Source organism: Corvus cornix, chromosome 2, assembly GCF_000738735.6.
Source record: "Corvus cornix cornix isolate S_Up_H32 chromosome 2, ASM73873v5, whole genome shotgun sequence".
Lineage (NCBI taxonomy): Eukaryota > Metazoa > Chordata > Aves > Passeriformes > Corvidae > Corvus > Corvus cornix.
Genome location: NC_046333.1, coordinates 27,817,608 through 27,843,233, shown reverse-complemented (window position 1 = coordinate 27,843,233; position 25,626 = coordinate 27,817,608). Strand labels below are relative to the sequence as shown.

Sequence of the window (25,626 nt, the reverse complement as noted above, 5' to 3'; positions counted from 1 at the left end):
TACTTGGGAATGAATACAGCTGAACATGGTCGAAATTTCTGTTTCATTCTAGAGAGAGAAGAAACAAACCAAGACTGACCAGTGACTATCTCTGTGGGCACACAACATGAAGATCCTGCTAGAAATTGGGTCGTGGCTTTTTTTGGGATTTTGAAATGCACCTGATGAATGAGGGGAACTGTGATTCCATGCAAGCTTGTCAGTTTTGTTCTCTTTTTAGTGTTACTTAGGTATTTTTATTTATTGTCACAACACAGAAACATGTGGAGCCTGTGCTTGTTGAATAGGGATCCACATTGCCTTTTGTGCAAATTCAGGATGTTCTATTGACTTAATTGGTAAGATATTAAGCACTAGATGCCTAAGCAATTACACCCTCTCCATGCATTGCCTTGAATTCTTGCACTATAACTAACGTTTTACTTGATGCATCACTTCTCCATGGTGATTGCAAGCAGGGAAATTGCCACAGCTGGATCTAATGTTTTCAGCAACCTGGTGTTGTTACAACAACCTGTGAAATGGATGGAACAAGAGTGAGACTCCTACTGTAACTTTGTCAGTAACCACATCTTCCAGAGACTGGGACATAATCCATTTTTATCCCTGGGGCTTTAAAAAAAACCCCAAACCAAACAAAAAACCTTTTAACTGTGTAAATGTTGTTTGAGCATCTATTACTCTGATTCCATCATTGGAAATAGTTGGAAATTATTACTGCTTACTGTATGTGAAATAACTTTGAGGTGCCCACACAGTGATTAAAATATTTAGAATATTTAGAATAGTAGCAGTAACACCAGGAATGAAATTAATACCGTAGCAATAAATTATTTTTGGTCTAAGAATAGTTCTTGCTCTATTCTTGATCTAACTCTCGAGGGATATCCCACCTACACAAACTGCTTAACTCTTAAACTGCTTGGCTTTCCCTGGTGGTTAAGGAACTCCAGCTGGAATAAGTTTCTTTCTTTTGAAATTAAGTTGAGTGGGCAGTTGAAGGTACTCACATCATGTGACTAATGGGAACATGTAGATAAGATGTTTTGGACCACAGAGTATGCATGTGCATGAAGTTTGATCTTCATTTTCTTCAGTGTTTTGATCTCTGTGTAAAAGGTATCTGGCATATAAAAAAAAAAGAATAGAAGCAATAAATAATCATTTAGCTCTTCTTCATTTATTCATTATAAGTGTTTTGCATAAATTAGAGTGACTAAGTGAAAGGAAAAGTAGGGATTTGCAGTTTGAGACTGGATTAACCCATTGGTGTGGAGAGACCTTATAGGATGCAAGTGAAGAAGATTGATAAGGATCAGCAGGTTAGAAAAGGCATATTTTTAGAGTGCTTGATGTATGAAACAGTGGCAGAGGGGGTAGCAATGGCAGCAGACAAACGGCTATGCCTTTGGACTTCCCCTTTTCCTTCAGCATAAAAAAGAGACTGGTACGTGGGTGTAGCTCAAAATGTTTTGTATGAGACTGGTAGGACTTCTAGGTCAGCTTTTGTTTTTTGGGGTTTTTTTTAAGCTGGTGAGTGGGTAGTAGAGTGATTGCTTGATTGATTGATTGATTTATTGTTTCTGCAACTGGTGTGTGTTACAAGTCCAATGACATTGTTCGGTGGTGGGTATCCAGCTGTGGGCCAGAGCAGTGCCTGTGGTTGTCACTTGCTGTGCGCAAAAGTGAAGTTACTCTGCAAGGGCTTGGAATCATAGAGTCTTTATGCAGCAATGCAACAGAATTCTGAATATCTCTGTTTCTTTGTCAGCAGGGGTTTTGCCTTGGTGTTTGGAGGATCTAAACTGGTTAGGCATGGATATAATCTAAAAAAGGCAAAAATTGGAAGGAACGGAGAAAAGCAGGGCACAAGGAAAAAGATGGGAAGGGAGTGAAAACATTTTTGATACTAAAGCTGAAAAGGAGAAAAGTCTCTGGAATAAACCTGGGTAATAACTCCAGTGGAGCAACTGCTATTCTGTAGCAAGAAAGAAAGAAAGGAAGGCTTTGTTATTTTCCTCTGCAAGTTCCAGTGGTATCTGTAGGAGGATTGATGTTTTCTAATTTTATAAGCTGCAGCAGGGGTGTTAAATACTGGTGGACAGATCAGATTGGAATCGTGCACATGAAGGTATTTTGAGTGGTGAAAGACTGTCCCAAAAAGACACCTGAAAAGAGTCAGTAAAGAATCCAGTGCCTTTTTTTTTTTCTTTTTGCTAAAACATCATCTGTGAGGTTTGACAACAAATGGCTGTAATTAATGAAGTGACAGATGTGGATGTCAATATCTCTTCTTTCTGATGCATTCAATTGAAGGAAAAAAATGAAAACTGCATGAGGTGATTTTGGGGTGGTTTTGTACAGGAGGGAATTGTATGAGGAGCATGCATGGATTGATACAATTTTTAGCTCTCAGAAGGAATTCTCAGGATGGTGAAGAATCCATTTTGAAGAGTTAGCATTCCTAGCCAGTGAGCTACTGGACCAGCACCTACTCTGCAAGCACCAGTCTGCTCTGATTGGTGCCAAGGGGCCAACATTAATCCATCGTTCAAAGCTTGCAGCAAAGCAATGAAAGCAACTGCATGAGCTGTGGTTCTGCCTCTCATCTTGGGAAAAGGTTACTGCTCTCCGATTTCCGTTCAGGGTCACAGTGTTTCAGTGTGAATGGCACTTTCTGACAAAGACAGGAGCTGGAACTGTGCTACACTGTCATTTGGCTTAGTGGGATACTTAAGCTTCTGCTAGCTTAAACAAATAGGAATTAAATGGACCAATCCCTCCTCATTTCATTACTCCCTCTTCTTTGCCCCACAGTGAAAGTAATAGGGAAGAGCATTCATGATCACGTTTACTGTAATGAGCCTCTCCTCTGGGGATACTCTTGTGGCATCTTTTAATGTTAATTTAGTATTGATTTATGATTCTAATTGATATGCTCTAGCTCTTGTTCATTAAGTGACCACATACAGGGTTCTCATATTTTGTGTGTTCCCTGTAAAAACCCGTGCACTTCATTAAATCTCAGCATTAAAGGAAGTTTTTCCAGGCAGAGCAATATTCCAACAGCACGTCGCAAATGCGCAGGAGGATCCCAAGGTCACAAACTCCTTTCAGAGGTTAATTAAGTCTGAAGGAAAGGTATTCTGTTGTAATTAAATAGTAATGAATGAGAGGCCAGGAATATTTGGTGCATAATGCAATACCATGAGGCAAAGCCAAAATCGTCTGCAAATTTATTGTTTTATTTCGTATTCTATTATAAAATACCCTTGGGTGTCGGTGTAATTTTTATTCTCCAACTTGCCTATGACAGAATGGGGATTAAGTGGTCAGTGCTGTCATGCATATATGTGATCGTAATACACCTCAGTAGTGGTTTCAAGAACTTTAATAGCGTTCCCAGTATGTTGAAGAGAGCTTTCATCAGGATTGTGATGCCTTCCCATTCTGCAGGATCACATTTTTAATCAGAGGGGAAAGTGCTTCCTTTGCCACGTTCACACTGGAAAAGCCATGGCAAGTTTTGACTTCTTTTAGTAGCATCAGCAGAAATACAATCATACTCATGTCCCTGTTTAAGAGCTCATCAAAATTTCCCTTTTAGTTCATGTGCTTCTGGGGTTTAATATATCCACCTGTTCAAGTGCGTTAGGCAGGATCCTGGCACAGGACCATACACAAGTTGTCAATCCAAGTGTAGATTTTTCTTTATTGTTTTCCCCAACCTTCTTTGTAAATTAGCCAACATTCCAACATTCACACACTGGCTTGTTCCATTTCGTTAGCTCCGAAGAGTGAATTATTTTAATCTCTAAACATATTATAGGAATCTAGAGACCAAAAGCATGAATTACCAGTAGGTTGTAGCTTTAATTCCTTACTTCTGTGTTTTAAAAGTAATTGAAATTATTTTCTCATCTGAAAGTTGCATTTGTAAACTGTTTTTCCCACATTGTAAAAGAAACAAATGGGGAAAACTGCTCCTATGTACTCCTTCTTGGAGCTCTTCCATGCACCAACATCAGCCAGGAGTACAACTGAAAAGAAATTGCCCTTTGATTCCACAGCTTGGCCTCTGGAAAAGCTGCACTGGCTCGTGAATGCTGCAGCCTGCCCTTCTAGGGCCTTGGACCTGGCTGCGACCTGATGGCTTGGAACAAAGATATTTTCCACCTCCCTCTCTATCATGGCCATTCCTATCTAGGTAAGGGAGGTGGTGTTTTTTAGATTTAAAGAGCCACATTGCCTGAAACTTCTTATGGGATCCCCAAAAACTGCTGCAGTGTCAACTGCACCTGAGGTTCATTGCTATGTAGAGAGAGTGGGTGTGCTGTACCTCCTGGAGTACCTGGAGCTGAATTTAAAGGCGGGAATGGTCCAAAATCTTGGTGCCTTTTTATCAGCATGTCAGTCCAAATTCCAATTTATTACCAGCTGGCTGGCTGTAGCTGGCTGGTGCAGCCTTGTTTTGCATTGGAACTTAACAGGTATTTAACAGCCTAGGAATTAGGCAATGCTTTGCTTACAATGAAGTAAACTTCTCTGTTAATCTTCAGGAGGACTTTCCGCTTCTCTCCAAGAACAATTACTAAAGTAACCTCAGTGACAGTTTCTCTGCTATTCCAGTAAAATATGTGTCTCTTACTTCATTATCAGGTAGATAGGTCTAATCCTCCTAACTTTACACATTTTTCAGAAACTTATCAGCCTGAGAATTAATGTCCTACTGGTATTAAAATGTGTGGAAAAAATTATGTAGTAGTGAATTTTAGACTGAAGGAATGGGCCACACTGTCATTCAGTTGAATGACATCTTCTGTTGAATGACATCTCTAATGATGGTTACATTCCATGTCACCTGTGGTAGTCTTCAGGCTGCTCCCAGAGCATCTCAGTATACACTAATTCAAAGTGTCTGATTCACAGCTCATCTGTGCCCAGTCTTTTCCAAAGCCTTTCCAATGCTGCATCCACTCAGAGTTCTCCTCTCCCTTCTTGTAGTGCACATGGTGCAGATGGCAGCAGGGATATTAGACCTCTGAATATCTTCCCTGAGGAACAACTCCTCTCACTGTATATAAAGGGAATAGCTTTTAATAAGAGCTCATCATTGCACTTGTATTATTTATAGGTAAATCTGTGTCCTTAAGATCTAGTTCTCATCCTACAAGAAAAGTTAATTAATGTGTTGAAATTTAATAAAATACTAAGTCAAAGTGGTTATGACAATAATAGAACTTAGTAGAATAGCAGGTAAGGGTTATATTTTTTAATCATAATAAATTGTGACACTCATATGGGGATATTATTACATTTTTTTTATAATAAGCAGGGAAACAACAGCATCAGAATTGACATTAAATTTTTTTCAGCTACTGCATTTGATAGAAAATTACTGCTGCAGAGGCCAAGACAGGGATTTTTTTGGCCTATGCGTTACTTACTGAGAGTGAGGGATTTTTTTCTGAGAGTGCTTTTAGCCCACATAGACAAAAAGAGGAAAAGAAGGAGGATCAAGGAGGGGAGATATGACAGCTGGTTAGGGGTCAGTAGCTCTGACGGAGGAAGCTGTGACTGGTCTGGAGAAATGGTCCCTAAAGGAATCGCCTTCCCGAGGCCCGGTGTCTTCCCTCAGCTGCTGGCAGGAGGGCCCTTGCAGAGACTGTCAGCTCTTTAGTGATTATCAGCTCGTGATTTCAGCTCAGCTCTGCAGGGCAGCCTCCAGGCCAGACCAGAGAGAGACGAGAGGCTCGTGTGGCTGGTTCCGCACGGAAGGTAGCTTTATTGTGGGTCCGTACTGCCGCGAAGGGGAAAGCCGGGGACGAGCTCACTCTCCCCCTCACAGAGGTAGAGGGCTAGCTTTTATAGGGATACAGGGGATGGGTGTCAGAGGGTAAAGGCCAGTGGGTTACAAAAGATCTGCATAGGGTCTCCCAGAGGATTCTGGGTCTGTCTTCTTCTCACTGTAGCTGAAAAGTGGCTGCCTTCCCAGGGGAGTCCTGCTGGGAGATTGCTCAATCTCCTTATCTCAGCAGACATCCCTCCAGGGCAGTGGCTGGGCATACCCTACAGGGAGAGATTGAGAACAGAGAATTCTATACTATCGTGTGTATGTTAGTAATGTTTCTAATGCCTCAATCCAGTGCACAGGTTTTTTTTTTCTGTGATTGCCACTTACAAATAAGCACAAATCTATACATTGACCTGCCTGGATCTTCTATCTGTCAGGTAGGTAGTTATCTCAGTGCTATCATTTGTGCTCTTAAGTAGCAGTAAACGAAGTGCTGCAGATACAAATGGGAGGACTGGCTCAGGTTCTCTTCAAACCTTCCCTCCACAGTATGATTTCCTTGATTTTGATGAAACATTAATAGGGACAGCCAGCTTAAGTAACAGGCAGATGGAGTTTGGTAGGTAGATCCCAGCCACAGCCTGGGTATTAAAAGCTTAATAGCACATGCCTGCTTGCTCTGCTGAAAATGCACTGTAGCACCCTAGTCTGACTAATGGGTGGGGGGAGATGGACAGGCACACACATTTGTTTCTTGAACACACTTAAGAGTCTCATATGTGAAGTTGGCAATGTTCTGGAAACAAGCACAGCAAGCACTGCCATTATAACTACTCTACTACCAGTCTCTGAGCTGTTCTAAAGCTAGCTCAGATTTATATACACTTCAGTCAACCAAGTTCTCAATGTAGCCTTGGAGACCCTTCACAGTGCCCTTAAATTTCTCTTGGTCATGCTTTCAGGTGCTTTTTTTTTCCTTTTTTTTCTCTTTTTTTTTTTTGTCTATGGTTTGTGTTTAGTTGGTGGTATGTTTTTTTTTTTTCTTAGCAAAGATTATGTGGAAAATTGCTCTGTTTTGAATGTATTAAAATATAAAAAAATAATTTTACATCTTCTTCTGCTCTACCAATTCTGAATGTAATGATGAAATTGCTTCTAAGCTTGAGTTTTGCATTGGACTCCATGTGTGTTGTGACTCACCAGCTGTGTTGCCAGCTGTGTTGCATGTAGCTGTATTGGTTTCAGATGGAGCTGATACAGAGCTTCCCTCCCCCTGGTTGTGTGTGCCAGGTGAGTCTGTAAGTGTGCAGGTTTGAAGGATTGGGACCTAGTGAGGATTTCAGCACATGCATGCAGATTTCTGGTGCTTGTTAGTGACAGCTGTGGTAACGGCTTCACAGTGGTAGAAATCTAATGTGATCTGAAGGAGGCATTACTTGCGGACCTTGACCTCTTGCAAAATTTTGTTGCCTTGATGTATTTATCATCCCTGGAATTGTTCAAGACTAGTCTGGATGGGACTTTGAGCAACCTGATATAGTGGAAGGTGTCCCTTCCCATGGCAGGGGGGTTGAAACTGATGATCATTAAGGTTCCATCTAAGGCAAATCATTCTATGATTCTGTGAATTCTCCTGCAGTAGGACTGCTAACATAAAAACCAGCACAGACTCCTGTGATTATGAAAGCCATTTTATGTTGTGCTGAGGATCAGTATTTCCTTGGTAAAATTAGTTTGATAAGCAGAAGGTGAAATTTTGGTAGTATTGAGTACTGTGTGTCCATGGTAGTCACTCCACAGGTATGAGATAAAGTCTGAAAGGATGTGGCTTGCTTTATTCTTTTAATATTTATCAGCTGTGGGCTAAATTGTGAAATAATTAATATAAACTAGATCCTTGGCTTTTGTAAGTTATCTTGGCTTGATTAGCTGCTGATCAGTTATTCCAGCTAAAGATAGGAAAAGATTGTATCTTCTGAATATCCCTGTGACAGCTGGTGCTTTCGAGGGGTGAAGGAAGCTCTGAGAAGCAAGAAGGACTTCAGGTTTTGACATGGTCCTTCAGCCAGTGCAAAATTTAGAGTTTTTTCCCCTAAGGAGCATTTCCCACCCTTACACTGGATACCATGGCTGTGTAATTGCTATGTCTTCTTTTCAGAGTAGCTACCTGGGAAGCTGGAGGGAGCTTCCCTGTGGTGGTGATGGTAATGGCTAACTTCTAGAACAGGCTTTTTTTTTCCAGGAGGCATTGGAAGCTGTGCTGACTGCCAGGAGGAGGAACCTGACTGCAGCTAAACTAAAGGAGAATGTTAACAGCTAGAATTGCATTTCCTTTTACTTGGGAGTCTTTGGGAAAGCAGACAGCCCGTATAGTGGCAGGGTGACACTGCGGCAGGTTTCCTTACATTACTATATTTCATTACATGTAGGTTTGTTCACTAATGAGCAGTGGAAAGAAATAATGATTTATGTCCGGCAAGTCACTGTCAACCAGACATCCTTTTGCATCTATTGAGGTGCAGAGCATAGGTATGAACTTACCTGCTTGGTATAGCAGTTTAAATGTTTTACAGAAGAAAATGTCAAGAGAGCTGATTTTTCCCTAGGTGAACACATTTTGTCAGTCTCTCATTCTTTATCCCTTATAAAAAGTTGAACAAATAAAACCCTGCTAGAAAAACTATTTCAGTTGAGTACATCAGGCTGTGATCAGAAGGCAGATTTATTGATACATGAGAGTAGCAGCTTTATTTTGTTTCTTAATTTCATCCATATGTCAAGTAACTATAAAAGGTGGTTTTATTCTTTAATTAGAGCTTTATCAGAGGCATTTTAATTGCAGCTGTGATCATGAAAATGGTTGTTTGAAACGCTTTTAATCTTGTGAAAGAGAGAACTGGCTGTGTGTATTCATAACTGTAAACCTGCTGACTTTGTGAACTAAATTATGGCACTGGTACCTTGACTCTGTAGAGGTGGTGACACAGTCAGAAAGGCAAAGCAAGGATTAAAGTAAGATCTCTGCCAGCTGCAGGAGCTTTACCCAGCTGTGATGCTCCGGCCTACTGAAGACAGAAACACTGGTATACTAAACAGTTTTCCACCAATTCCTTCAGAGCTTGAGGCATACCTTTCATCTTTTCAATTAGTACAAACCTTAAAAGCATTTCTGTTAAACTTTGCAATACACTGTTGTCCAAATCACAAGTTCCAGAAAGTGGAATAGGGTCATGCATTGTACAGCCAGATTGTGTAGAAATTGGAGAATCCTCCCTTGAGTTTATCTGATGAAAGGGAGGGTGCTTTTTGGTAGAGGTTACTCAGCATCATATAGAGCCCAACTCTCATTTTGTATGCGCATTTATCTTCTGCTGTCTCTCTAATTAATGCTGCTGTGCTGTGCTAGGCAAGAGGTGCAGGTACCTTTTGAAATGCTAATGCTCTGCTGGAATATCCTGGTTCTCTGTCAGCTCTGGAGAAACTGCAGCAGAGGTCAGCAGCAGAAGGTTTAATAAAACTTCTGCCTCCCAGTGACTTACCCAGCTTCAGCCATATAGAGACAACAGACTTCAAACAGCTGTCTGCTGTTATGTGTCGTTTCTCCATTCCTTGCCACGTGGGCTCACACCGCCTAAAAACATGAAGTGATACGTTTTGTTCCTCTGTGTAGTCCGGCTGTTTTCAGGATCCTCAATGCATTGTTTCTCTGCAAAATATTATGTACCTTATCAGCGTAAGGGCTCGAAACTTGAAGGAATCATATTAATATGTTTAAGGTACTCAAGCACATCTTCACCAGAAATAAAAATGGTTTGCTCAGTGGTTCCTCTACAGGCAATCAGAGCCTAGGATAGGAAGCATGTTCAATAACTGTACAGAATCAACTCTGCCTTTCAGTAATTTTGTTGTAATCAGATGTTCTGGTTTTCTCCTGAAGACTTCTTATCTTCTGTGTAGGTGTTTCTAAAGTAAATTTTTATATGACAATTCACTTTCATGGCTGGTCATCCTACTTATCTAAGTGTAGAGGTGTCTCTTTTCTGGCCACAAAACAGAATATCCATCTGTAAAATGATGTGTAAGTGAAAATCAGAAAAGAAAATGCAGGCCCAAACAGGAGCAGCATAATATAGACTTTTGAAAACCTGCAGATTTCCTCTTGTCTGCTTGGAACAAGTGTCATGGGTTAGCAAAGCATAGTCCCGGAAGTGATGTTCTTGCAAAGGGGTGCTTACAGCTTCCTCTAACCTGACAGAACCTACCAGCTGGTCAGCTTGCATATGGACAATTCTTTAAGCCAGTTAAATTGTGACCGCCTCTGTGATCCACCCTTAAGAATAGACAAAGCCTGGGCAGAGCCCTCTCCCGTTTCCAGTGCTGGGACAGGTGGCTGCGGGCCCCGTGCGGGAGCCGGCGGGCCTGGCCCAGGCCCTGCTCGGGCCAGGCCACGGCCATCCTGGAGCCGATGGGCCCTGTTCCACCTGTGGACCACCCCCCCCAATCCCCCATCCTGCTCTGTGCAGATGGAGTGGCTCGGCTCCCCTTCTCCAGTGCAGCCAAGATTCAGCTGAAGCTGCCCTGCTGTCTGGCAAAGGTCATGTGACCAACAGCAATAATCGAAATTCCAGCTGCAAGGCCTAGGTGAGATTAACCCTTTTAGTGCTATGAAGAGCTGAAAACCTGAGGGAGGAGAAAGAGGAGATGCTTAAAACTGAAATTCTGTTGTGAAGCTATGATATATCAGAGTACCTGTTGTAATTTCATGAAGGCATGGGGAGTGGAGCATTCAGCTTGTACTTGTGAGCAAAAGCACCTGCGCTGAGATAGGCAGATGCTGATGCAGCTGTAATTTGATGAGAAGTTTGAACAGGGAGAGATGGAAGCGATGAGGATGCTTATTCCACATGGAAAGGGGAAGACCTCTGTTCCTAGAGATGCTCCCAGAGATAGTCCTAGAGATGAAGATGAGGAGGACCCTTTGCTCCCAGGGAAGGAGGAGGGCCTCTGTTCTTAGAGACGAAATGCTCCCAGAGATGGGTGAAGAGAACTTTTGTTTCTAAACAGCTCAACCTTAAAATTGTACCCCAGTAATTCAAGAGTGGACCCTCGAAAGCAGTTGTGGGAAAAGCTGCAAGTCGGGGAAGGGACTCGCATGCGAGCAGAGAACCAACCCGGGCGGCTGGCTCGTTGTGATAATGTTTTCATAGCATGGGCAAGAGAGACTCCTCTTCCTAAATGAACTGAACAAGGCTATTATGGAAGTGGTAAACAGACTGAACATCTCAAGGGTTGTCTTTTTACATTGTCAGTGGGAGAAGGGAGAAAGGTGGGGGGAGGAGAAGAGTTCTGAAGGTGTGGTATGATTTTTTTTTCCCCCTCTTTCTTCTTTTAGGTCTGTTAATAACTTCTTTATATTCTTTCAAGTTCTGTGCCTGCTTTGCTTTTCTCCTAATTCTTATCTCACAGAAGGTAAACAGTAATGAGTATTTTGGACCAAACCACTACACTAAATTGGTGTTTCTGCCTGGTTACAAACCGAACCCACTACAACAAGTAAGGGGATAAATTTCTTCTCGTTGCATTCATGACTCATTCTGTAGAAAGGGCTCTAGAGGATTTCTGCTGCAAGCTACTTACTTCAGTTTCTAGCCTGAAGAAGCAAAGGGCATCTTTAAGTTCAACCTCCCTTGCAAAGATGTTCTTTCCTGGTTTTGTAAGTATGTAAACAGATGCTAAATTTGGGGCAGGTACTTAAGGTACTCAGGTGAGAGTAAGTAAAGTAATAGAAGCAAGGAAATCCCAGTGAACATCTTTCACATGTAACTTTTTACTCTTTGATTGTGCTTGACTTTTAAGTGTTCTTAGTGGTGTGAAAGCTCACAGAAAGGACACCAAGAGTTTAAATACTAGTCTGACACTGAACCGTGCCATAAATCAAATTCCTCCTGATGGGAGAGAATTTTCTAAAAGTCCTTGCAAGGAGTTTCAAAGATAAACCAAGACTTTTCCTTGAGTTTCAATGCTTCCAGATAGTTGTTTATTAAGTCTTATCTGAAGAACAGAGCCACTAGCCTGACCCAGGTACAGTATAGAGCACAGAAAAGCAGGAGTGAAGTCTCTCTATCAAGATTTACACAGCCTTTTAAAGATATTTTGACCAATAGTTACTAAAAACGTATATTATTTTCACTTTTCTACCAGTTATTCAGTAACACGGCCAGGAACTGCGGAATTCTCTATCCAATCATTCCAAACTACTTTTACTGCAGAACATGGAGTAGTAGAAGAAGGAGAAGAAGGTTTAGAGAACAACAATCCTCCATTTTGATATTTTTTACTCTTATCTATTTACTACAAAGAGAAGCCCAAAACCTCTAAATTTTTCACCCTGTGACAATCTTGCATAGTAGTCTGTCACCTAATTCACACCACTGTATTTTCTAGTTCTTGTCTGATCGTTGGTAATTTTTTCCAAGGTTGGAGGCTAAAACAGTGTTGTTCAGAGGGGTAAGAACCCTTAAAAAAGGCAGAGAAATATTCTCATCACGCTGGGTTCCTACACTACTCATTAAAACTGACTTTTAAAATTGTATAGTTGAGTTTTCAAGCCGCACTGTAGGCGTTGTTAGTAACTCTGATTAGGTGGAAAAATGTAATATGCGTGTTTCTAGAACTTCTGGGAAAGAAGAGTAATTGTTTATCTTGTCTTGGAAAAGTGTGTTGCCTTGTAGCAGCAGCATCTAACTTGGGTGGCACTCCATGAAGCCCTGAGCCTGCTGTGGCTTCTAGTGCCACCTTTTTGAGACTGGTTTCTAAATGTGTTTGCGTAGTTTGTGACTGCTCTAAGTTTACCACATTTTAGATCACATCCCTTTCATTCTTCACAGGCAGTATAAAATGTTAATAAATAATTTACATTTCTTTAATGTAATGGCTGATTCTCCTCAATTTTTTTGAGCAAATTCTGCCTTCTGTTGCTTTGACATGAAGAGGGAAAACCATTTTGGGTGTCATGTCAGCCTCTATCTTCTCAGTGAGTCAGAGAGCCTCACCTGTCAGAGGCTACAGTGCTGATCTTCTCCCCCCTTTCCTCTGGCTTTGGGTCCCTGAAGACTGGATTCTGGCACTTCCAGACAAGTATTTATGCTTTGTTAGCATTCAAAATCATGTCCTTATGGGTGACTCATGCTGAGACACTGGGGCGTTTTCTGCCACTGAGTTAATGTGCTGCCCTGAACCGTGCTGCCCTGAGCCATGCTGCCCTGTGCAAGGATAAAAATTCATGGCTAAGCTCTCTTCTTTTGAATTCCTTTTGCCATGGGTCCAACAGCAAGGCATGGTGCTTGAGCCTGTGCAATGCTGAGTTGTGCTGAAGAGTTTCAAGTTAATTTGCTCTAAGATCATATATTGCTGCCAGGTATTCTTTATTTTAAGAAATACTTCAGTCTATGAGTAATAAAAACAAAACTACAGATACTTAGCAGCAGTCCCTGAGAGTTGCTTGTTCTGTGCACACTGGGTTTTTCATGAAGTAGATATACACAGGAGGATGTTCAGCACCATGGAAAGCAAGTGAGCAGTTCTTAAATCTCAGAGCATGACTTTATTTCGTACAGTATCGATTGCAACTGGAGCAAAGTTTCAAATACTGACTATTAAAAAGAAAAATGCAACAGTTGTAGCTGTCATTAATACGCATCTTTGTCACTGAGGGATAAGGTTTTGAGGCAGGGTGTAAGCTTCTTCAGATTTGTAATGATAATGGGAGGAAGTTGGCTCTCCCCTGCAGAAGATGTCCCCCTGATGTGTGCTTTGCATAGCAGTTTGAGCTGAAGGTAATATGTTCTTCAATTTATTTTAGATTTTTTTTTTTATTATTTGCAAGGTGACACTGCATACCAGACAAGCATAAATGAATGCATTATTGCCTTCATATCTTTACACGCTTTTATCTTTTTCTTTAAATCGTAGGTTTTGCAAATGAAATAATACTTACATGCTCTTTAAACTAAGCTCTTTAAAAAGTAAGGAAAAAAGAGGCTGCTTTTCAAGGTTGCCAAATATTTCAAGTACTTTTAACCACAGAACTATCTGACTGTAATATGCAGATTTGCTAACAGTCCGTGCAAAGAATTCAGGTTCTCTGTGTGTAGCTTGATGTATGCATATACTTGCTTTCTTTGTTAAATTGGTGTTTACAGTGCTGTCATTGTACCCCCTCCCTTTTTTTTTTTTTAAGTCTTATTAAATCATACCTGGATTTATTGTAGTGTGCAAAATGCTATTCAGGAATTGTTTCGTATAAGCAATTGTATAATGAACATTAGGGTTTATTAAGGTCTTTGAAGAAGGCATGGGAAATTGTTGGGGATTTTTTGTTGATGTTTTTTCTCTCCAAGTTCATACGGAACTAGCACATCATTGTCAGTGCCAGCATACTACAAACACTGTATAGTGATACGGGAGTCTTTGGGGATCAAAATAGCAGTGATGAGAACCTCGGAGTCAGAAAAAGTAAGCCTTCTGACTTCAAGAGAGTCTTGATTGGAAAGTAGATGGTGGACAAGCTAAGGACTGGGGTTTAGCTGTTTTTTTAAAGGCCTTATGGTAATAATAATTTGTGGAATCATTTGTGGCATTTTTTCAAGATGGATCAAACCAAAATTCTTTTCTATGTCCAGTTTGAATTCATTAGTTGTATTGATATTTTAGTGTTTGGCTTCTGAGCTGCAGGTGTGACCCTTTCTTGTGGTAACCTTGCAGGTAATGCGTGAAGATATTTAGAGGTTGAATAGACATTAAGTCTGAATATATCTTACTATCTGACATTTCTCCTTTATCCAGAAACTCACCTCTGTACAGCTGCTTGGAGCATCTGAATATGCTGCTCTGAGACAATATATAAAAGGCGTCTGCTTGTGCTGAACATGTCTCTGAGAGTTAAGAAGGTACTTTGATCTTCACAGCAGATAACAGTATACTTTTGACAGATTTAAACAGATTTAATGCCTTTCTGGTGAAAATAGCCCTCACTCTTCTTGTCAAGATGTCAGAAGGGCAAGCTGAAAGTGCACCTTAACAGTTAGCAAACTTAAGAGTTGGGAGCATTAATTTTTGTTTATTGGGGGTTTTTTGCTAAACTTTGGTTTTAATACTTATCCTGAAGTAGTGCTAGAGAGTTTTATCTTCTGTATTCCCAAGTACTAGATGCTTACAAAAGTCAGAGCTGACTGCTTCATCTTCAGTTTGCAGCATTTTATCGTCACTGATTTTTTTTCCCCAGGGATGTAGCTTGTGTGTGCCTATTAGTCCAGGGTAAAAGACACCCATTTTTAAACTTATTTTTAGTAGTGAAGAAAAAACACAGGGAACCGACTCTGTGCCCTCAGATGATGCAGCTGGGGGACACACAGTTTGTCTGCATGGGATTATTTTCTGTGCTGTAGCTGAAGGAATCAAAGGGTATGCATATACTGCCTTTAAATGGTCATGTCTCTGATGTTAAAATTTGTTTAAAAAAGGTTAATTGTATGCAATTATGTGCTAAAGGAGCTGCATCACAAGATAAGTCAATAGTACTAGGAAGCTGTAACTTTGAATTAATGATAGAACTGAGCAGTTATGCCCAAGCATTTTATTTAAGAAGGCAGCATGGGATTTTTGGTATAAACTGCTACAGTGTGATGGTTTGGTGTGGGTTTTTGTGTTCTTTGTTTTTCTTTTTCATAACTGTGTGAAAACATATCTTTAACACTTCACACTGAATTCTTAAAGTGAGCAAATAAAGAGCCAGGTATTCTGATGTTTTAAATTTAACACACTGTTCATTAGTGTTGAATATTTAAAAACAATACTGCTGTGTTTATTAGATGTATTACTTGAAGGCAAAAGGCACACTTGTGCTTGTTTAGCATAAGAGCCTCAGAGTTATGATAAGAATCAGTTGCTGCTTTATGGTACTGGTGACTAAAAATTTATTGGTGTATCTGGAAACTATGTCAAACTCACTGGAATCTCTTTCTTTCCCCCTGCTTTCCAGCCCAGCATCCTGGGAGTTCATAAAACTGTTCAGTCAACATTCAGCCTTTATCCAATTTGTATAAATCATCTAGCTGGGATCCATCTCCAAACTGCTGAGAAATAGTGTTGTTTTTTCTTTTTAAGCTAGCTAAACCTTAAAGGTTTCATATGGAAACTACGGGGGTTTTATTTAAAAAAAAAAAGTTACATAGGTAAAAGATAAGTAGTCTGGTATGGAAGTGCCTTTGCATCCTTTTCTGAAAGTAATCCCGGCCCTCCTGACTCCCTACTCATTTTAGATGGATGCAGTATGATTCTAAAATACCCTGATGAGGAAAAAAAACGGCAACTCCAAAGAACAACAAAAAGCAACAACCTAAATCCAAACAAAATAAACCCCTCAGCACCCAGAAAAAACAAAAGAGATTGAAAAGAGTAAGAAAAACTCCAGTTGGCCCAAACCTCTGAAGATTTTTTGTTGCCCAGTACCTGGTATTATGCTTCTTGACAGCTCTAGAAAAGACTTGGTAGACTAGGCTGATCCCACATGAATTTTATACTTTCAGTCCCATCAGGATTAAGGATTTGGCTCACTCCTGATATATGTCAATATAAAGCAGCAGAGAATCAAGCCAGCTGAGCTGGTCATGACCTTATATGCATAGTGGTAATTAATAGCTAATGAGACTGATAAAATATGGTTCTGAAATGGAATAGACTGCATCATCTAGACTGTTTAGAAATTAAAATTTTAAATTGCACTAGGAATTAAAGACGTATTTTGCCATCATGGGCAAAAAATTAAACTTCACTAAAGGATGTGTGTTAGATATGTCACTAGAATATGTCATCTTCAATACAGTTATGCATCAGAATAAGAATTATTCATGAATTTGAGTTCAGAGGGCAGGAAAACATGGGTTAGACTAATAGAATACCTGCTGTTAATCTGTACATTAAATAAGGGCAGCTGTTTTAACTTTTATGGAGAGGCCTTTCTTGTTACTTTTTTCCTGACATAATTTCTTCCACTCACATAGAAGTAAGCTCAATGTGTGATTCTCCTGAGCCTGTTCTCCTGCACTAGAGCCTGTACTCAGGAGTAAATACAAAACTATATGAAAGCAAACAAGTGAAAACCAATTATTACAAAATATTCTTGGGTTACTTTAGTATGAAGTTTTTTTTCCATATACCTCTATCTCAACTATTTCTCCTATTTCTATATCAGTGATAATCTCTGAGGTTAGTCAGTCAAGGAGAATTCTTCACACAATGAACTTTGTTCACTTGTGTTAATTGGAAAGAGCCTTGACTCAAATCTGTTCACCTGGATCAGGCAATTTGTTCCACAGAACTCAAAAAGGACTGTGTCAAATGCAGCCTTTGACTCTATACTGAATGTTGCCTTACTTTTGTTGGTTTGCATTGTCAGTGAATTAGAAAGAGCAGCTATCCTCCCTCTGGAGATAAAGCAGACTTTTTCTTTCATGTCTGTGAGGCAGACAGTGGAGTTGAGATTTACTAATTTTTTTTTAATTCCTCAGGCATGACTTTCTGATCTTTCCTTGTTTCTGATGTTTCTAAAAGGGAAGGAGGAAACAAGAAGGAATTCTTCTCTTCATGATCATTAGTGGGAGGCCTAGGCATCTCGAAATTTGAAGTTCCCAGCCACAATTTCATATTCCCTTTAGTAATTTCTGGTTTTGTGGTTGCTCCAAGTGAGTGATTTAGAGAGGGTATTTTGAAAATGGACACAGAGCTTGCTGGCAGAGGAGAGATGTTCAGGAAGTGAAACCAGGAGCCCCAGCAGACTCCATGGGAGGTGCAACTGAAATGCGTGTTCCTTCTGTGTGGAAAAATTCAGACTAGCTTTTTGACTGGAAATAGTTTTACTTTGGATGAGAACAAAAACTGTGAAGGAGCACTTGATTCTTAGAAGATACTCTTTTTTTTTGGCTAATTCTGCTCCCACTTATGTCTCTTGAGGCATTCAGGAGAAATAGTTGATTATTTAAAAGCACTGTGATCTGTAGCTGCTGTAGAGGGAAAAGAAAAAAGAAAGACCCTTTTGGATTTATATATGGCATTTCAGTAAGATAAACAGCTTTTTCATCACAGTGGATGTCATTGTCATACCAACCTGGCTTTCCATGACAGCTGGCTGCTGTTCTTCCTGCCCAACCTGCTGGAGCACTTCCAGGGCTTGCATTCAGGGACACCACTGAAATGCCTGGAGTGAGTTTACTTTTAATGGCTCTGTTTCAATCAGGAAGAAATAATTAGAAAATAACAAATTGAAAGACAATACCTGCAGGTTTTTAGGCTTGTTGTATTCAGTAAGTATTTAATTAGGAAACTCATGGAAAGGTAAAAACCAGCTATTTAAATTTCAACTTTTGAAAATGTGGTATTTTTTGTACGTTGGAAAGGTCAGTCTTACAATGAAGGAGCAAACCTAATTTTCTGTTTAGTTTTGAACCACACTGATGAAGGCATATGAAACAGAGCACTGAAGTATTTGCATTTCCCCTACTTCATTCCTGTGTCCTCAGTCAAACCCAGTGCAGAAAGGGACTGCACTTCCCACCACTGCAAGTATGGGACCATCACTTCTAGAGGGATTATTTTTAGAATATATCCTTTTGTAACAACCTTAGTAATAGCAGAGAGCAGGGAATTTGAAATGCCGTGGTTGCACATGACCTAACTCACAACAATTGTGCTTACCGGCTTCTGCTGAAGCTGCTTTCAGTTTTCAAAAAAATGGTGGCCAGTGACCACGCGTCTCTTTTGAAATCTCTGTACAGACCCAGAAAATGAAATTTTTATAAGTTTTACTGATATGAGGATTTTCTAGGCCATGCAGCAGTCTTCTAAAATCATGTAGCAGAAAAAATATGTTCCAATATACTTTGCTCAATTCCTTGTAACTCAGTTTGAACTGGAAACTAATTTGCTGATGAACTCTCATCCCCCTTGTAAAGTATGGTAGCAGTAGAGTTAACCAAAATCACAGCTTTTCTTTCACAACTCAATGCAGCCTTATCTGTTGAAACAGTGGAAACACTCTCTCACCTGTCAGCTGCTTCTTAAAACTCAAGAAATTGTGCAAGATGGAAAGCTGTGTTGAGTTTTTTGGGGGGAATGGTGGGTTTTTTCAAAAGATATTCTTACACTGTTCTTGCTGTAGCACAGTGGAAGTTTCATTATGAATTTGATACAAATTCATATAATAAATATTTTTAAGCATTCTGCATTTAAAAATGCGGCAAGATGAGATAAATATCACAAAATTATTTCCATGTGCTTTGCAGCAGTATTACTGTACAAGTGATGGTTAGGAGTTGAAATTAAGTTCATGTGAGTTAAAAATCACTGAGCATTTGACTTCCATATTTTGGGAGTATTTTTAATAATCAAGAAGAGTGGAATCAAGATGACATCACTAACAACTAAAATACAAATCCTTGAAACATTTATGGCATACCAGCTGTCCAAGAAGCATCATCATCATCATCTTCTGACAAATGATATCCTCTGACGAATGATGTACAGCACTCAGATATGCTATTTCAAACACTTTGCTGACTGAATGATACATTTGAAAGACATTTGAGAGTTGTCTTTCCAGGACCAGGCAAATGCAAGTCTTACTAACCCAGAGAGATATATAAGCATCTAAGCCACGTGCAACTCCCCCAGCAAAGGAACAATAGATTTACCAGTTTTTCATTTCGTCTGTTACCTTATTTTGTATCACCTCACATCAACTCTTAACATGCTTTTAAGGGACTCATATTCCTTTTAGAAGATTAATGCTTGTACCCCGTAGTACTCTTGAGAAAATAAATATTAAATATAGTAAGATGGATTAATTTTTCATTTCACTGCTCATTGCTTTCCTTTCAGCTTCTTGCCTGACTACATCAGTGGTGATTTTGATTCCATTCAGCCTGAAGTCAAGGAGTACTACAAGGTCAAGGTAAATTAATCCCTTTGAGTTTTTGTGTGATAGAACATTGTAAGATCCAAGCCATTAGTGCTTCCATTGGTCATTAAGTGATTCTGGCTCCATTGCTTTCTTTGAGGCTTCAGTTGTGAAGCACCTGAGAAGCCCAGAAGTTGTGCTCTGTGGCACTGTACTAATGCTTAAAGTGAACACAGGAAGTGCGGTACTGCCTGAGTCCTGCACAGGTCTCAGTGATCAGGTGATGAAATAGATCAGGTGATGAAATAGATCATATGTTGCTAGAGATGACAGCATCTAGAAACTAGGATAAATCTTCCTGAAAAATCTGTGACTTCTTTTGCATGGTGAGATACAGGGAAATAAAGATTAACTTACCATGATTCCCACCTGGTGGGTACCCACATACTTTCTAGAGAGAGTTTTTCTGTGTGCTATTTGTATGATATGACTTTACCTTTTTAGAGGAAAGCTGCAGATGGAGAAATCTCTCTTTCCTCACCCACCGAAGCATTGAATTACAGTCAACTACTTCTGCTACACCAATGGAGTGCCCTCCTTAATGATTTATTGTGTTAATTTATTTCCAGTGAGCAGCATAAATGTAAACTCACTTTTCTTAGTCTTAGGGCTCAAAGTTTTGCCTTTACCGGACTGCTTCGTATTTAACACTTCACATGCCTACTTGTTTAGGCTTTTGTGATGAGCACGGTTCTTCACCCTGGCATCTTGGACAGCACGTTTCTCCAAATTCAGAGTTTGCCTTGATAGGCCAGCTTACCTCTGCAGCAGGCTGCACTTGCAAGAGGAGTGTTTGATCCTTGTGAGGTAGTTGACTTAGTCTGCTGCTAATTCATGTATGAGAATGAAATTTGCCTAAATTCTTCCCTGATGGACTTGGGATCAAATGGTTAGAACAAAAGGTTTCAAACTGTGAGGTGGGGGCTGGAGGAGTGTGTAGAGCAGGGTTTTAATCTCCCTCTGGGCACTGGGGCTTTATTTCCACATTCTACCTCATTTTTTAGAATGGAGAAATGTGTGATGGCTGTTCATCTCTAGGAGAACCACTCAAGAAAACTGCTCAGGAATCTATAAATTACAGATTGGGAAGTGAAAATAAAATACAAAGCTTTGGATTAATACTATTCACTACGGACTAGAAATTCAAGATCTGTGAATAAATGAGTTCAAGAAGTATTTGGACAATACTCTTGGGCACATGGTGTGACTCTTGGGGATGATGCTGTGCAGGGCTGGGAGTTGGACTCACTGATCCTTGTGGGTCCCTTCCAACTCAGCTTCTTCTGTGATTCTGCGAGTCTGTAAAAGGGGAAACCGCTGCACTACTGTGTTTAGCATGGGACACGGGCAAGCCCCAGTATCAGCACAGTCTGGGGGATGAGCAGATCGAGAGCAGCCCTGCCCAAAAGGACTTGGGGGTGCTGGTGGATGAGAGGCTGGACATGAGCCAGCACTGTGCACTCACAGCCCAGAGAGCCAAATGTGTCCTGGGCTGCATCCAAAGCAGCATGGCCAGCAGGGTGAGGGAGGGGATTCTGCCCCTCTGCTCTGCTCTGGTGAGACCCCACCTGCAGTGCTGCATCCAGCTCTGGGGTCCCCAGCACAGGAAGGACATGGACCTGGTGGAGCAAGTCCAGAGGAGGGTCGCTAAGGTGATTACTGGGATGCAGGGATCTCCTATGAGGAAAGGCTGAGAGAATAGGGATGGTTCAGCCTGGAAAATAGAAGGCTTCGGAGTGACCTAATTGCAACCTTTCAGTACCTGAAGGGAGCCTAAAAGAATAATGGAGACTTTTTACAAGAGTATACAGTGACTGGACCAGTGGGACTGGCTTCAAACTGATAGACAGTAGGTTTAGATTAGATATTAGGAAGAATTTCTTTACTGTGAGGGTGGTGAGGCACTGGAAGAGGTTACCCAGAGAAGTTTCGGTTGCCCCATCCCTGGATGTGTTCAAGGCCAGGTTGGATGGGGCTCTGAGCAAACTGGTGTAGTGGAAGATGTCCCTGCCCATGGCAGGGGGGTTGGAATGAGACGTTCTTTAGGGTCTCTTCCAATCCAAACCATTCCATGATTCTGTAATTAATGCTTTTATAAACAGCATGCTGTTCATAGGTAGGTAAGTCCTACAAAACAATGCATGCTTAGGATCATTCAGGAGAGAGAGGGGAGATGGATGAGGTAGGAGCTGGAAGAATACAGTAGGTATTACCCTTTTTCACAGGGATTACTTTTCTGGCCAAAGCATCCTTTTTGTCGGCTCAGTTGCATCTTACTGGTGATGTGCAGTTTCCATCTTCTCTATGAACACGTAGTGAACCATTCTTCTTCATACAGAGTTAATATATCTGTGCAAGGACTGGGCTGATAGTCTGTAAAGGAAGCAGTAATGCATCACGATTGCAAAGGTGTAATGAACAGCATAATCTAGCCACAGAATCCTTGCCTGGGGTCTTCATACAAGACTGAGGAAATTGCAGAGAGACTTTAGAATTTTAAGTTTTAGTGTACATGGTAGGAAAAATAATTTTTTGCATTTTTAAATTAATTTCCCATAGTCAGAAAATTAGAATGGCAAATACAGGTGAGTGTCTAAGGAGATCTTGAGCAAAAAATATAATAAACCAGAAAATGGAGAGAGGTGGATGTTTCTTCTCTTGTAAAGCAACATGCTCATTAAAGCATCCTCTGTAGCACAGACAATTTCCAAAGTCACTGTCTTTTAGAAATGCTGTATGTGTTCATGACCCAAAATGTATTAGGGCTGCTTAAAACAGGCTGTGGGAGAACTTCAGGTGAGTAGACTAGTGTAGCACCATTGACTTCAGGGAAGCCGTGTTGTCAGGGTTGCTTCCCACACCATCCTTCCTTACCCATGTGCAGATTACACCAAGAGACAAGGTAAGCCACTATCATTAGATAATATTATTGTATTGTTTCAAGTATTCTCTTTTACCAATTGTTATCATTTTATAAAAGCTACCTATATTGACAGAAGTTAATGCTTTGTGACTTTTTTTACCGATCTGAAGATATCATGCCACTGCTTAAGAAGAGTTACTTTTTCACAGGAAAGCTTATGGATGTTAATTATTGAGCTATAAAACATAATCATATGGAAGTGTTTGTGTCAAAGCCAGCCCAGTGTAGTGCTGGGTAATTAGTAGGATGTGTTAAACTCAGTGTACAAAACTAATGGTTGTGGGAAGCATTGTCTATGAGCAGTTGTATCATCCTCACCACACAGTAACAACCTGGCTCTTCATCACACCAGCTTCATGTCAGGACGTTGCTCCTGGACTCAGAAGGTTTTCTGCCTCATTTAAGTGATGAAAGCAAGAACAGATATATGTCACTACAGGAATCTTGACATACAGATTCCAGAAGCCAAGGGGTTTTACTGAAAGGGATATATTTAAGCCAGTTGCTCTGGTGTTTTTATTTGAGCAGAGATTACAAGACAAGTGTTTCCATTTTGCCTTTAGGAGGACAATTGCCATTGTATTGGGGAACCTTATTTAAATAAAGTTCATAAGCATGAAGCAAATAAATCCATTTTATCTCTGTTCGGTGTAGTATGCCATAGTGAACAGATCTAAAGGCAAACGTTCTGTTTTGGAAAGTAACTGTGTAACAGACTTCTGAGTGGGATGTGTAAATGAGAAGTTAGGCATTCCTTTTGGGAGAGAGTAAGTAAGTGTGTGTCAGAGTTTATTCAGCTTTACTTTTTATTTTCTGTGGTCTTGGTTTTGCCTCATTGGCTTGCCAAGGATGTACTTGTAGTCTTCTATTAAAATTTATTAAAATATTAGAGATGGTTTCCCCCATTTCTTAGAGTGAAATAATGTTAAAACTGGATGAAACTGCATCACAACTGGAAATGAAATGTCATGTTTAAAATTTCTTTTAAAAATCATATTTCACTATAAATGAAGGATAAAGAATAGCAATTTAATATTCTTTGTTCTGTGTATTTTCTATCATTGTTAAAATAGATATTGAGAAGAGTTTTTGTACTTTCATGATAAATATGCATGTTCATATGATCCCATAATAGATGCACTGACATTCTTTTTCTGTACAGTCTGAAGTGTATTGGAAATGACACTGCATAAAGCAGGGAGGATTTGTGGTGATATTTCTGTCATTGCAGTTTCATCCTTTTCTTGCTTTAGCTGAATGTTTCTATTATTGAAACCTTTTAAACACTGCTTTGAAGTTAAAGCAGCCGTTTGTATTGTTATGCCTCAAACAAGGTTCTGTTTCTGAAGTCTTAAGTCCAAAGACATTATCTAAAATTACACCAAATCTGTACTTATGCCTAGAAGCAGAAGGTTGAATCCAATGCCCTTTGAAATCCAGGCTATGCTATTTATTAAAAATCCGATTTGGCTTTCTTGCTAAGCAAACTTCATGTGCCTTGAAAGGCTGCTGTAGACTTAGTAGGCTCTACTTCCGATCTGTAATTAAATGCTGTGAACTTATTTACAAATCCACTTCTTTTCCTATTCTCTTTTCTTTTTAAGTCCCATAGAGCTGCTTATTTTTGCAGGGAGTTCTGCAGCTGTAGCACTTTCTCTTTCCTATTTTCATTTCCGGGGCTAATGGTTATCAGGGCTGTAAAAATGCTTAATAGGTAGGGTGTGGGTATTGTATTTTTGTTCCATGATGATGCACCTATAATTAGATTTACAAAATGTAATTTGTAAAACGGATGTAGTGCTTTTGTGTCTCTTTAACTTCTACACTTTCTTGAAAAACTGCATGTTTTAGGCCATGTTTCCTGCTTGCTTTCCAAGGCCAAACTTTTTAATAATTTTAAGAAATCACAACGTTAATTGACTTCCCTCGGTTATATTACTATAATTTAAAACAAAGAAAACCATTGAGTTTTTCTGTGACTATTTTAATTCATCTTTTATCCCTGAATGTTACATTTTTTTCTAATACTAATTTTTGATACCAGATGAAATTCGAGATATTAAAATGCTTGACTCATTTACAGCATTCTTATTAGACTGAACAGTTTTCTAAGAAGAACATGGTTCATTTTAGGGCCTGATTCCTTTGTGAAATGTTTTAAGGTTTCAGAAGGAACTGTAAAAATTGTGCAAGTGGATATGAAACAATTCAGTCTTGTGGTTGGACTGGCTACTTCTGCATGACATTCACTACTTAAGCTTCCAAGCAATCCCTTGTTTAGTATGTTCTGCTGAAGACATCTTTGACAAGTATAAAAAGTGCTATAACTACCTCAGTCCAGCTTCTGATGTCTTGAGGGTGCCTAGTGCCACCCGGATTTCGATCCAAGTTGTTTTTTCCACTGGTGTACACTTATTGAAAGAGCCTTAGTGTCTTAACATAGATAGAGGTTCATCAAGTCAAAATGATTTATAAGTCTGGGGTGGTCCTGTTATTAATAGTTCAAACTGTATATGACTGTATATGCAATTTAGGATTTTAGACTGTAAGCTTTCTGTATGCCATAATCATGTAATTATTCAACAGGAGCTTTCACAAATGGTTCCATTCTTGAACAGTATGTCAGAGGTCTTGTCAAGATTGTGTTTCCAAGTGACTTGTCTAGGTGAATCTGGTTATGTGGATTTCTTACTCATGCTAAATGAAAGTAACAATATCTCAATGTTCCAGATATGTCATAAATTTGTAAGAGATTCTGTGCTTGGTGGCACTTTTGTAAAGGTGAACATGACAGACAGTCACACTAGGTCAGATCAAAGGTTCATTCAGCTGGGCCAGTTCAGAATACTGTTGAAAGCAAAAATATTCACAGACGTGGCTTCTTTGATACACTTTTTC

General features: G+C 39.9%; 1 protein-coding gene across 3 annotated transcripts in view; it reads left to right on the top strand.

Annotated features, from left to right (window-relative positions):
• The window catches only part of TPK1 (thiamin pyrophosphokinase 1), a 309,386-nt gene that overhangs the window by 125,649 nt on the left and 158,111 nt on the right, over positions 1-25,626 (top strand). For 2 of the 3 annotated variants that reach the window (XM_039549358.1, XM_039549357.1), the window contains one exon: positions 19,727-19,799. The exons of the other annotated variant lie outside the window; for it this stretch is intronic. In XM_039549358.1, coding sequence (XP_039405292.1) covers positions 19,727-19,799 — 73 coding nt within the window. The remainder of the gene's footprint in view (positions 1-19,726; positions 19,800-25,626) is intronic. 3 annotated transcript variants of the gene reach the window in all.